Source organism: Salarias fasciatus, chromosome 9, assembly GCF_902148845.1.
Source record: "Salarias fasciatus chromosome 9, fSalaFa1.1, whole genome shotgun sequence".
Lineage (NCBI taxonomy): Eukaryota > Metazoa > Chordata > Actinopteri > Blenniiformes > Blenniidae > Salarias > Salarias fasciatus.
In genome coordinates, this window is record NC_043753.1 from 22,830,715 (window position 1) to 22,845,381 (window position 14,667).

Here is a 14,667-nt window from a genome sequence, read left to right on the forward strand (position 1 = left end):
CGGATGCGCGCTCCAAGCCAGGCCGCAGGACACCGCCGGAGGCCCCCCTTCCGACCGAAAGGCAACCCAGCGCCGATGGATGAAGAAATACAGCCGAAATGAGCAACTTTGCAGAGATTATGTCCAGCGCTAACGCTCCATTGCTGTGGCACCCCCGCTAGTGCGGCTACATCGTTTGGATCTAAATAACTTCTGAAGGACTCCGAGCTGCACGATGTTTGTCTGAGTGAGTATATGAGCATGCACACACCTATAAATAAGGTCCAGGTGTCAAAAAACCGGAGTTGCCCTTTAACTTTTCACTCTAAAAAACTTCATTCTTCATGCAACACATGACTGCTGACATACAATATTGTGACAAAACCCTCATATGTTGGAAATGTGATAATTAGAAAAAACCCATCTCAACTTGATTTTTGATTTTCATGGCTTGCAAGCTAAAATTACAACAGAATGACTGAAAAGCTGTGTTGCGCAAGCCACTTGGAAAGTAGTGAGCTGAGCTACAAGTTACTCTGATACTAAATGAAGATTAACTCCATCAACGCTGCTACCCTCATAAGTGCAGAAAGCTAAGCAACAGCATAATGAAAGTCACTCGTGACACAACATACAGTACACACTTTTAAAACTGAAGCATTTTCGTGCCAAGGCAGTGTTATTTTACTGATTAATATAACTCCAACAGATACGCGGGCAACAACGTTCAATTAGTAATTGAACAGTGAGCTGCGCTAACTCACGATACGACCAAGCCTGCTCCAAACAGCCACAATGTGGTCACAAACGGACATGTCTGGATAGGAGCCCATAGAAACTCTTTGCAGGGGGCCTTTGACTGACAGCGTACTTCAGCCAATCACCGCTTAAGAACAAATACATCATCAAAATGCGTTCGCTTCTCTAAGGGTTACCATTAGCTCATTGGCACTAGCTTCCCGACATGCAAAAACATCTTTTCTTGTAAGGAACTCGCCAAGCGCAGACTCTTGCTCTTGCTTGATTGTTGTAATTCTTGGTATTTTGGCTATAACTTTACTGATTGCAGCTTTCAGACGATGGTTAAAGTTGACGTCCGTCATCTCTGCTACGCGCAGTGATGGTGTCACTTCCGGTTTAGCCACCGGAATTCGCCAAAAAAAACATTGAAAACAAAAAGCGGCAACGCTGATTGGCTCGGCCGTTTCACGACAGAGTGAAATCCCCATCTATGGGCTCCTACCCAGACTGAGCTCAACTCCAAAATCCAAATGCGGATGAGGAGTGGGCGGGTCTGGTTTACAAGGCAATCATTGGTCTCCACCTTCTCTCAAAAGGGGATTTCACTTTAATGTTTTTCCAATAATCTCGAACAGCAGGACAGTTCCAAAACATATGAGCTTGGTCACCCATGAGTCCACAATTTCTCCAGCATGTATTATTTTTACTAATTTTTTGACAAAACAGTTTTTAACGGAGTTCTGAAAAACCTTATTTTTGTCTTCCAGTTGAATTCTTTTCAAGCCTGACTCCCCACACCATGATGACATCCTGAACAGAAAATAAGAAAATGTTAGGAAAATGAGTCATAGATTTTATTGTATACATCTTTGAACCTGTGTCCACTTCAATGGAAATAAAATGATCTCTCCCCCTCTCTCTCTCTTTCCACTATGGAGGACTAAAAAGTCAGAACACCAAAACCCTGGACGAAGAGGCTGTCTCTTATACCCCTTTCACACTGCAACTAGCGGGTTGACCCGTGTTTTCGACCCGTGTTTTCAACCCGCTAATCGCCTTTTGTGTCCTTTCACACTGCATGCAGACCCGCGTCTAACCGCCTGCTGGCGAGCCGCGTTGCTGCGTCTTCCCGCGCTGATAGTGTCCCGCGTTGATGACATCATCAGCGCGACGGAGCAAAGCGAAAGTAAACAATGCAGCGGAACACAGTCCCCATTACCTGTAGACGAATCTCCTCTTCCCCATGGATCCATAGAAGCTATCTGGTCTCGCTATCTTGCCAATACTGGGTCATGTTGACGAAGGAAATCTCACGCTGTGTCCAGAAACAACAACTAGCGTGCTAACGTAGCAATGCTGCGTCGACGTCACCATGTAAGTTACCGCGTCGGCTCGCGTCTGCCTTTCACACTCCCTTTCGCCCCTCCCACTAAAAGGCGATAGTAGCGACCCGCTAAAAACCCGGGTCGATTGCAGGGTTGAAAAACCTGGGTCTAATGCCGAGTGAACACTTTCACACTGCCACGAGGACCCGGGTAATTAACGGGTTTAAATGGGTTTTTTGGCCAGTGTGAAAGGGGTATTAGGTGGGCCAGAACCGTGATTGAGGGATCGCAGATAGAACATCATTCGCGGCTGAGCCAATGAGACAGCCTGGATTCAATAGGCACGTTTACATGGACCACGTATAAGCGGATTGTACATGGAGCGGATTGTAAAATGTGTCATGTAAACAACCTAGTGGATCCGCTTCACTCGGAGCGGATTGTAATTTGGAGCCGATTGTATGAGGTGGTCTACGCCGATCGACAATCCGCTCCGTGTCCCTTATAAACGAGTCTGACAGCGGAGCGGATTGTACTGGGGGAGTGTTTGTTCTGCGCATGCGTGTAGTGACGTGCCAGTAAACGGGAAGCAGCACAGTCAAAAAACCAGCAGAGAACGCCACGGTGGTTGAAAAACACTTTTTTAGTAAAAAAAACCCAACAGAAAAAACATTGGAGAGGCGAGATGGAACCAAATCGCGCAATAGCGAGTTGTATAAAGAGCTCTATAGCAGAATACAAGCGATCGCCGGCTGGTGTTATGGATTAACTGGTTCCCGTGTTAACGAATGACGGCGGAGGTCTGTGTAAACACATTTTGATTACAGCAGTTGTTAAAGTAAGACTCACAAATGACTTTAAACGTATACACTCACTGTAACTGTCGATAACCGACGTTCGCAAGAACGACTACATTTTTCAATCATGTATTGGTCACAAGTTAACACGGGCACCAGTTAATTCGAAACATCGACAGGCGGAGCAGAGGCAGAGCTCACAACGAGAGGTGCCGCTCGGTGCAGCGGTGCTGCAGCCAGGGGAGCAGCCGCTCCTCCAGCAGCGTATCATGGACTTTTGGGACATTATTTGAGCAGATATTAGCAGATAAAAACTCTCTGCTCGGCGCTGAGGACTGCTGCTGCGGAGCTAAAGACCTGCAAGTTCCTCGTGAGACTTTGTGCGCATGTCACAGGACGCTGTATAATCCGCTTCACCCAGGGTCCTTGTAAACGAGGATTCATCGTGGATCACTTCATGAATACACTCCATTTAATACGATTGTTTACAATCCGATTGAAAAAAACACCCATGTAAACTGGGCCAATGGGAGCATTCAATTCTAATTGGGCATCAATGAAAACAGCTGCTCCACTGATTAATTGAGGTAACCCGGACCCAGTGGGTGTAAGCGTTTACTTAACCCTGGGCTCTTGCCACGTGGAACCGGCTCCCAGTTCTGCTCCTTTCTCTCGTTTCAATGTAATTTTATTGTATTACTGTAATTTCATTGTATTACTACATGTCATTGATGATTGTTCCTCTTGTAGCCTATGTGCCCTGTGTTTATATATGAATTCTATGTAGATACAAGAAACTGTCTGTCCTATCTCCTTCTCTCTCTTTCTGTCCCCTCACCCCAACCGGAAAAGCACAAAGCCGCCACCTCTGAGCCTGGTTCTGCAAAGGTTTCTTCCTGTTAAAAGGGAGTTTTTCCTCCACAGTCGCTTAAAGCGGACCTATTATCAGTGGTGGGCGCAGTCCGTTAATCAGCTAACCGCTAATTAGTGAAGCTAACATTTTCATTAGCGGATTAGCTGTTCAGCTAACTTTGAAAAACATTAGCGTACCCGTGCCTATGAACCGTCAGATAGGAGCTCGATCCGAAACTCGTTGTGCGGCGTTGCCGCTTCTGTGCGCGGCACGTCCTGTGTGAATCAGGCGTTAGCGGTTAGCGGTTAGTGTTAGCTTCAGCTAAATCTTTTAGCAGTTTATCAGTTTAGCGTTATCGAAGCTAACTTTTCAGTTAGCGGAAGAACGGTTATCGAAGCTAACTTTTTGGTTAGCTGTACCCACCACTGCCTATTATGCTATTTTTTAGTCACGTCATATAGGTCACAGAAGCCCGAAAACATAGTGTATAAGTTTGTTTGCTCCAAATGCATCCTATGTTCGGAGTTTGAGCGGTCTAAAAAGTGGCTCTGAGGAGCCCTCATCCGAACAGCCTGTTTTTCACAGCCTACTTTCCGGGATGCACCTGAACGCATCTGGCCACTACCACTCTCTCACACATGGTGGGGGCACAGTCAGATGCACATCCCCTTGACCGTTTCAGCTTAAAAGGCAACTTCGGTTTTTTGACATCTGGACCTTATTTCTAGGTGTGTGCATGCTCATATACTCACTCAAACATTGTGCAGCACGGAGTCCTTCAGAAGTTATTTAGATCCAACCGATTAAGCCACAGTTAGCGGGGTCCACGGCAAGGAAACTTCAGCGCGGGACATAATCTCTGCATAGTCGCTCATTTCGGCTATATTTTTTCATCCATCGCCAGTGTTATCATAAAGTCAGCTCGTCTGCCGTACAGTTTTCACTAACTTAGCCACAATTAGCTTGGATGGGAACGTCGCGGAGCTCCTCTCCCCAGCAGAGAGGCACTTTGGCTGGGCCTCGGCTGTCACGTCGTGCGGGCGTCTGACTTCCAGGGCCGAGTTGGTCTGAGTCGGGGCCGAGGTGGGTAAACGGCCCGGAGCAAGGCGAGACCTCTCCTGCGCATGTGCATCAGACAGAAGGCAGACGAGACAGCAGAAGGTGCTTCGGCAGTTTGAGAGAAAAAAGAGCTCAAAAATAGCCTGAAGACAACAATCATTAAATTAGTCACGAGGATTATGATAGTCGACATCACCGTGACTCGTGAACTTTTCCCATAAGAGGCACCGGTGTGGAATCCAAGATGGCAGTGCTAAGGGTCAGGGCCGGCTCTAGGAATGTACGAACTAGGCGGCTGCCTAGGGTACAGTGTACAGAGGGGGGCGCCATGAGCGTACATGGGGCGCCCCAACGCTCCGTGTTCTGTGTGAGCACCGCTCTGCGCCGCTTCGCACCCCCGCCACTATGCATCCCAGCCACTCTGCCGCTCTGTGTGAGCAACGCACCGCTCGGCCCTGCTCGGCACCGCTCGGCACCGCTTGGCATCGCTTGGCACCCCCCACCCCCGCCTGTCTCAGGCTCGTCTAGGCTTGACAAGCCCGGGCCGGCTCTGCTAAGGGTGCTGACATGCTCGAACTCGGGCGCTGCCATCTTGAAACAGATCAAAAGCCACTCACCGGAAGTGACGTAGGCAGAAGTTCACTACCAGAAATTACCCATGAGGACGTCCGCCAGTCGGAAATGACGTAAAAGGAATTTGGCTAGTTGGAAAAGACATATCCAGAAGGACGCCGGTCGGAATTGACATTGCAGCAAATATAGACATATTATCATAGAACAGCACAAACGCAAGGAAGTCTGCCAACTGGATACGTGTTTTTTTTTGTTTTTTTTTTTTAGTTTACTTGATTTAACGCACATATACAAGCGCCTCGCTCCCCAGAAAAGTGGGAATTTGTGCTTTCTTCCTGGTTTCTTCAGATGTGTCTTTCACATGTCAACAGAATCCTGGATTGCCTTCTGTTCAGGTATGGAATTGCCTTCTTGTCTCTATAGAAAGTATCATCCTGTATTAAGAAGGATATGGTTGTGTCAAGATGTAAGTCCTTCAGCCTGTCTCCACGGGGCCACTCCAGCCGAGGCTTCCCCTCTAATCACACTATCTAGTCTAGTCTATCTTGTCTAATCGCCCCTCTAGTCACTCGATCGCACAGAGCCTTTAGTTTTTAGTGTGTGAATTTATGACACCAAGATGTTGTTTCCCTGACACAGATTTCTACTCCTTGAGTCCCTGATCTACCTGAGAGTAGCGTCCAGCAGGCGAAAGGCGACGTCTAATCTGTGTGTATTTCTGATCCCTCACTTGCAGGCGGGGTTCTCAAGCTGTGGTTCTCTGTAGTTTTCTATTGTCTGCACCATCCTCTCTCCCAGGCACGTGGATCCACCAGTCCCAAGTTTCGTATTCAGGGTTATCTCGCCTCAACAGTCTCCATCCTTCGGTCCCCCAAATGTTATCAGCAAGAGCTCAGACGAGAAAACCTTCCCAGGACGTCATGTGCTTTTTTTCAAGGTTAAGGTTACAAGTCATCCAGAGATACATAAGCAGCAGCAAAACAAAGTCAAATGCCTTTCTATGGTGGTATTTTCTTCTGAGTATCATATGTTAGCAAGCAAGTATTAGAAAAAGAATATTAAAACTAAAATGAATTCCCACAGTAGGTGGAACTTATTATACCTTATATACTTATACCTTTTGCATCTGTATTTGTACCTGCTTTTGCTTTCTGTTTCTGTGTTTTTATCTCTTGCCCTATAAAGACTCCTTATGTTAGGTTATGTTAGGAGCAATAAGTATGCTCAGTGTTAACTGCTCCATGCGTTTGTTGCTGTTTCTGCCTTAAATCCATATGTTGGTTTATTAAAAAGAGTAAATTCTTACCTCACACAGATTTTTGGTGTGTTAAGAGGCTTATTAGGTGACATTGACCTGCACCAGTAATTTGATCATGAATGTGTTCAACCTGCTGGGACTGCTGTGTATTGATCAGTGCCTCCAAATTAGAAAAAGGGTTATAAAAGAGACTGAATATCATATAAGAGCAATGAATCACGAAGATGTTTTTCAGTCAATAGGTGATCAGCACATTAACAACAAATTCAAAAGTATTAAATTTGTTAAATTTAAATGTAACAAAATAATTATTTTGTCAATATGATAATGATTGACTTTCAGATGCAATCTTCAATCAGATCATCACAGATTGCAGACCATTGAAATGCATGTTATCTGGAGACACCCAGTATCAAATGTGTCACCTCAAGCTGTGGTGGCTGCCATTCAGTGACCAGCAGGTAATAAAACATTTTACCAATCAAGCATGAGAGTATTCACATGACGAAAATTGGTTCTGATGACTCTTTTCAACAGATCTTGGAGCTACTGAGGGAGATTTGGGGTCACAGGAATGGAGGAAGGGGACCTGAGATTCATCAATAATGAGGGTGGCTGACTTTACTTTCACAGTTCGGCTCATGGCTTTTCTGGTGAATAAAGCTTCCAGTTAGAGCTGCTTCAGCACCAGTCCACCCTGAACCATTTTCTAGAGAAGCTGCCACAGGTTTAGACTGCTGGAGGACCTTCACTGAGCTTCTTTCCTTTCTCACTCACTATGTGTCACTATTACATGTCACGAACGTTTGACTCTCTCTCTCCTCCAGTCTGTGGTGTCTCTCTACCTCCTGCTGGACGTCTGACTATTGAGCTGAAGTTGGTGTTTTGAAGCCTCCAGTACAACCCATTTCCTATCTGGGCTGGTACACTTTGAGATCCTCTGAGGATGGAGAGAGAGGACCGTTTCAGACGTGTGTCCACGACGAATCAACTCTTTCCATTTGGGTGCGGCGACCCATTTATTTTCCCTTGTGTGTAAATCCGCTGTTTACCAAGAGCCAAGCTGGAGCCGGAGAGCTCACTCATAAGTTCCATACACACCGGTCAAACACGATCCCACACGGACATGGTCAAAAGACTGTATGCTGACCCTCTGGCACACCTGCAGCTCAACACCTGGGTGCTCCTTATATACCTTCACCCCTCCTGCTCCCCCTGGTGGTTAAATTAAAGGGGAAATATTATGCTAGTTTTCAGTCATGTCATATAGGTCTCAGAAGCCCAAAAACATTTTATATTAGTTTGTTTGCGACTAAAAAATCCTTTGTTTGGAGTTTCAGCAGTCTAAAAAAATCGTTCTGACGAGGCCTCCTCAGAACAGGCCGTTTATGAGCCTGCTTCCCAGTATGCACTTGAACGCATCAGTCCACGCCCACTCACACACACACACACACACACACACACACACACACACACACACACACACACACACACACACACACACACATATCCACAAACACACACACACACACACACACAGACAAAGACACACACACACACACACACACACACACACACACACAGTGGGGGCACAGTCAGAGAGAGGAGTTAAATCTGCTTATTTCAGGATAAGCAGACCAAACTCAAACTCAACCGTTTCAGCAGGCATTTTCACAAAATGTGGTGTAACAAGACAAGGAGGAACAGACAATTTTCAAATTTGAGCATCATAATCAGGCTACGGCAACACATGCTACGATAAGAAACTCTTCACAAAGTGAAAAAAGCATAATATGTCCCCTTTAGTGAAATGATTAATGGCTCCTACACACCGGCCCCTAATGTTGTTCATGTCAGGATGACATGACAATTAAAAACATAATTACATAATGGAGCCAAACAAATCATTTCATTTCAAATAAAGCAATAGAACAAAAAATAAATACCAACTAAAAAACATTTGTATATTTTCACCCATAATATTTCATGAATTGCAACTCACATTTCTGCTTCCTGCAAAAGATAGTTACTGGCCTGTCCAGCTGGTTTTGGTTGAAATAAATTGGAGTCTCTCTCACTCAGCACTTCATCTTCATTATTTAGAATGGCTTTGACCTCACAGGAAATATTTCATCTCCTGCAGCAACAATGAGTTCAGTTCAGACTTTGAGAGAGTTTATCAAGCAGCGACTAACTGCTGCTGCTGGAGAAATATTCACCGTGTTTCAACAAACTATCATCGAGTTCGAGGAGGAGATTTATCGACAGAGAAAACTTCTGGAAATCAACTGGAAATCTCAAATCAACTTCCACAGAACAGGTCTTGAAACGTGAGAATGAACACATGAATGTGACTGCTGGAGGATCGTTACATTTGTTTTAAAGCTGGCAGACAGAAACGAGGCTGCAGCTGCAGTTCTTGTTCACAGTGAAGTAACAGAAACCTTCAGTATTAAACAGCGTCTGTATCAGAAACAGAGGAAACGGTGTTTGAGCTGTTTGCAAACTGAGGAAGTGATTTATTTACAATCTGAGCTAACACGCGTTTGTGCAGATTTTGCGGTTCACGTTTATAATACAGACATTTCATTAAATCGTTTAGACTAGTAAAGATGCGTTCAAGTGTTGGCCAGAAAAAAAGTCTGAATCATATATTGGAAACTTCCCACAAAGTTCTCAGAGCTCAGAGAATGTAATGTTGCATCCACACAGTTTTGCCATTTATCCTTGAAACCCCACAGGTATTTTCAGATTCACTGAAATGAGCAGATTTTTTTTTTTTTTTTTTTTTTTGTCTTTGAATGTTTCTGATGTGTGTTCTGTCCTGTTTCATACATCCATCACTGTGAAACCTTCACATCCATCACATCACTGACTTTTCCCTCCAGAGAGCACACGTGTGATGCACCCAAATGTGCAACCACATTTAGGTAATATTTTATTATGAATGCTCTGACTATACGCCATAGTATTACTATTTATAGTTTACAAATCCAGTGTTGTGGCATAGAAGTATTTTATGTTCATAAAATGTGGTCCTGTGTTATTGTGGGTCACCCACAGTGGGTGAATAATTGAGAGACTGAAAGCGGAATCTTTGAAACAGACACTGTGCCTGCCCCGATGCGCTTTGCGGACGGACTTCCGGTCCCAGCCTCAGATTTGCCAACGGCGCGAGTGCAGCTGTGATTATTTCTCTCGCGTTCTACCCCTGTTTCACAGGTCAGTAATTGGTTAAAGTAGGGTGACCAAGCGTCCTCTTTTACCCGGACATGTCCACTTTTTACGTCCTGTCCGGGGCGTCCGGGCGGGTTTAATAAATTCAAGAAAATGTCCCATGTTCACTGTGTTTCATAGCACAATTACGCGTGAACGTAAATTGACGAGCACTTGCTTTATTGCGCAATGTAACAGACGGAGAGCAGAGAGCAGACGGGGCTGTTCAGACAGCGAGACACGGAAAATGCCGAAGTTTTCTGCTTCACAGATGAACTGCAAATAATAATAATTATAATAATGATAATAATAATAATAATCCAACATATCGAGAGGAAAAATAGAATGTAAAAGAAAAGCAGGACGAAGTAGACAATCAAACATGAAACGTATATAACATATAACCTTTTTGTTTGTTAAGTTAGTATTTTTGTGAGACTATTCTATTATTTATCTTCTTACAGTTATTAAGAAATATATTTTTGAAGCTGGATTTTCTAACAGAAGAGTTCATATTTAGAACGTTATTTAATATTTATTTGCTTATTTGAAAAGAGTCTTGGAAAGCTATTATTATGTTTGTTTTTGTACATTTTTACAGATTTAATTTCATTTTGTTACAGAAGTTAATTTTGCATCATTGAAGCATAAAGCATGTTCATCAACCTCCGAGAAGCCTATCTGAATTTGTCTCGAGGCCCCGCTGATTCTCCTCTTTTTTTGGAAACCAAAATATGGTCACCCTCGTTAAACTTACTTTAAATGAAAGCACTCAGCTTCGTATTGCACCTGGATGTAATAGAAAGCATTTTTTATTCACTTTATGTAAGTTTTATCTGACTTTTGTATGAGCTTATGGAGCCGCGCTGCTCCGGTAGTCTCGTGAGAGTCCGCGGTTGGCTCTCGATATTTCATGTGCTTCATGCCAGATAAGTGTGTTTTCTATCAGTCATGTATTTTTTTTGCAACTTTTTTTAAAGCTCCAGATTGATACAACGGGACTCTCTAGTTGAATTGATGTTTTTAATGAATCCTTAATGCTGTTTATTACAGGTTTAAGAATGATTTATGATGTTTGAAATTTTAGGTATGTTTTGTGTTTTTGTATGAGCATTTAGTTTAAGATAGTCATGTTCATTTAATTTATACAGATTTATATATTTATAATTTATTCCAACCTGCTAAGCCCAAATTTGTATTTGCTTATAAAGCAGTTGAAGATGCATTGAGTAAGAATAAGAGTTTTGAATAATTGTGAATGTATGCAGATGTAAAATGACTTTATTGAAGCTGTTATAGTTATGTAAACCACACAGAAAAATTGCACTGAATGTGAATCTTATGTTTAATTGTTTTAATAAGACGTGATCTGGGAATGTCACAAGTGCATCTTTGATTCTTTCTCTCACGTTCTACCTCTGTTTCTTTTTGTTCACGTAGTCACCAAGCCTGGGGCGCGTAACACACAGCAACACATCGGTAACAAGCAGACGAGCTCCAACCACTCTGAGAGAGACTTGACCACCCAGAGACTAACTGCTGCTGCTGAGGAAATATTCACCGTTTCAACCAACTGTGGTTCAGTGCGAGGAGGAGATTGGTCGTCAACGCAGGATGCTGGAAATCAACTGGAATCCTCAAATCAAGTTACACAGAGCAGGTTTGGAAACGTGTGAATGAACACATGAATGTGACTGCTGGAGGTTGTCCATCATCATGGTGCTGTGAGCAGATGTGCTTGATGGAACTATGACTACTTTTCCCCTCACTGGTCTGCCCAGTGAAGTTGTGGAGGTTGATGATGTTTGACGAGGCATTTCCTGGAAACATTTAAAGCAGGATGTCTCATTATCCCTCCACCTCAGGTAGTGTAGTGATTGATTGGGTGTTCCTAATTGACGTTCACGTGACTTTCCGCAGCGATCGCCACTATGGAGGATAAACACGGTGCGGTCACACAGCGCGGACTCAACAGATTATCCGGTACACATCATCGCCCGTGCATGAGTAGAGTAGTCCAGACTGACAATGGTGAACTTTTGTGCTGTTGTTGGTTGTGGGATGCAGGCAGACCGCGATGTGGGTTGTTGTTTTTTTTGGATACCGACTGTTGTCACGCACCAAGGAGAGCAGACTTGAGAAGTCTCACAAAGAAGACGGGCTGGCTGGCTACCGAGGATTTCAAGAGCTGATGTACAGGAATCAAGCATAAAGTACATGAGAGTCTGTGATCTCCACTTTGTATCCGGTAAGTTCAGAGTTGATTTTATGCAGCATTTGGGTAGAATGTCTATGAGTTTTTGTGAGAACCCTGTGCTCTGAACTGTGGCGCAACCGAGCTTACATTAGACTACCGTCTAAAATTATACCATGTTTTTAGTGCTAGAGTTATAACTGACTATTACTTAGGGTTAATGCTGCTTTACAAATAATTTCGAATCAGAGCAACTGATACTTGAGACCAGCAACTCCAGGGGGACCCCTAAAGTAAATGGGTCCCAAAATAACAAACCAACTTCCGATGCATCATATAACTTGTTTGGTATTCTAAGGATTAGAATTCAGCATTTCTTAGTCTTCAAGGTTTAGAGTAAAGCCCGCCACACACTACAGGATTTTTTCAATCTTCCCCGATTCAGACACCACACACTGCAAGAGAACAGAGGACAGATCGCACCCGATCTTCCTCTCCTGATCTTCTAGTGTGTGGTGTCGCTCCGGAGCAGACCACACACTAGCAGAATCTTCAGCCGAGAATCGGCTCCTCACTCCTCCAAATCTCACGTAGTCCAACGTGACTTTGTGCTGTTTCCCTTCATTGCTGTTTTTACATTCATCTCCACTTTCAATAATAAGTGGAGAACTCATTCATTCCCTCAGTTCATTCATTCACATCGGCATCGCTCCTTCAGTGCAGACCCCCCCCTCCCCAGTGCACACGGAGCACGGACTGTCGGGACCTTGTCAGAAAATTTAAATGTTCCAGTACAGAAGAGGGAAACATAGTGTCACATCATTTTATTATAATATACCCTCCACATTTAATAATAATTCAGCTTATTAGCTAATCTGTTTGTGTGTGTGTGTTTTTTTTTTGTTTTTTTTTTACTTTTGAGTCCCGAGTGGAGCAGTAGAATAAAGTTATTAGCAGACCGTGTCAAATAAAAGCTACTTTTTTAAATCACCAAATATCTTAAATCATTCTTTGTGTCCACAGATTTGATAGTTTAGATCAGAATAAAAACACGTTGAGCTTTGATTAGGAAAGTTTCATTATAGTCTGCCTGTCTCTGAGGACATGGAGTCAGCGGAAAGTTTTTTTTTTTTTTTTTTTTTTTTTTTCCCATTCTTCCGTGATGGTTAATAACGGAGATTAATTAAAACATTGGAATTATTGCAGGACTGGCGGAGATGCAGCTATTAGATCAGAGTTTGGGTCTGAATGGAAGAAATCCAGTTCATCCAGGAGTGACAGGATTAACCATCACTTTCTGTACAGCTGAGTTTAGGAGCTCTGGTTTTTCTGTTTCACTGTCATATATAGTGAATATATTTCACAGACATATATTCATCCAGCTCTGACAGCTGTGAGTGGATTTTTTTAATCAGCGGCACCTTGGTGAGACGGAGCTATTCACCCAATCAGAGAGCTTTATTTCGAGGGTGTGGACAGCTCTACTCGGAGCTGATCGGCGCCTCTCGGAGCTCCACACACCACAGGATTTGCGATCGGAAATATTAAGCATGTTCATTATCTACGATCTCCCCTTACGACGCCTCCCGAGAGGCTCCGACCGGAAAAAAATCTCTCTGAACACACCGCACACTACACGAAGATCGGACCCAAACTCATTTGCATACTCCCGACAATCGGACCCTGTCGGCTTCGATCGGGAGGAGAAGATCGGGGCAAAATTCGGCCCGATTATCCTGCAGTGTGTGGAGGCCTTAATTCTGTGAGCGTGTGTGTCTAGAATAGAATAGCCTTCATTTATTTCACAATGGAGAAATTTACCTTTACAGAGGCTCAAAGAACACACAGGGAGGAGCAAAATTGTGAGGAAATGTGCAAAGATGAGTAAGCATAAGTAATAGTGCAAATCTTAATAATAATAATAGGATAATAGAATAACAGTGGAGATCTAAAAGGAGGAAAGACCTAACTTTAAATAAGACATAAATCTAAAATATAACAGGAGCTTTAATATATATACAAATTAGGGCCATCAAAAATAACACGTTAATGGCGTTAATTAATTTATATAATCAATCTCATTAAAAAATTTTAACGCAGTTTAAAGCTATAGTGCGTAACTTTTAAACATCTATGAACGTCCGTTTTAACCAAGCCACTACTAGTGGAGATGACAAAATGCAGATTAAGCCGATCGGCTCCTCTAACATGTCGCGGGATTTTTCAATATATGTGATTATTGCTTTGCGTGTCGACCGGCGACATTCCCGCGCTGGCGAGCAGGAAATTATGCATTTTACGTCACAACAAGAAGGGAGGGAGCGGACGGGCAGAGGGTCTCATAGCAACAGGCAGAGCGCAGGCAGAATGAGGAAGCGGCATGGCGGATAATCCAAAGAAACGGCCGAGAAAGAGTCCTGGAGTGGATCCTACCACCAAAAAAAAGCCTGGACAGTTGGGAGAAGGAAAGTGACCGACGGAGAAGGCAAACCTGTCAGGTACAAATTAGCAGGCACCTTGTCTCCCATTTGTAATAAGCTATTTGCGTTTCTGTGGCAAAAAAAAAACAAACAAAGGAAAACAATAATTACCTCTTCAGGAGAGTCCATCTTTTTTTCCACCAGCTGTCCTGATTCACACAGAATAAAAACCGTTTCCAACCGATGATTCGC

At 43.6% G+C, this 14,667-nt stretch overlaps 1 protein-coding gene across 4 annotated transcripts in view; it reads left to right on the top strand.

Moving 5' to 3' along the window:
• The window catches only part of LOC115394103 (zinc finger protein 45-like), a 1,173,573-nt gene that overhangs the window by 1,075,139 nt on the left and 83,767 nt on the right, over positions 1–14,667 (top strand). Inside the window, exons 1-2 of one of the 4 annotated variants that reach the window (XM_030099278.1) lie at positions 9,752–9,807; positions 11,242–11,461. The exons of 2 other annotated variants lie outside the window; for them this stretch is intronic. In XM_030099278.1, the coding sequence (XP_029955138.1) occupies positions 11,416–11,461 (46 nt within the window). In that variant the 5' untranslated portion in view covers positions 9,752–9,807; positions 11,242–11,415. Of the gene's footprint in view, positions 1–9,751; positions 9,808–11,241; positions 11,462–14,667 lie in introns of those variants that run through there. One more of the 4 variants, XM_030099276.1, reaches the window with a different exon arrangement.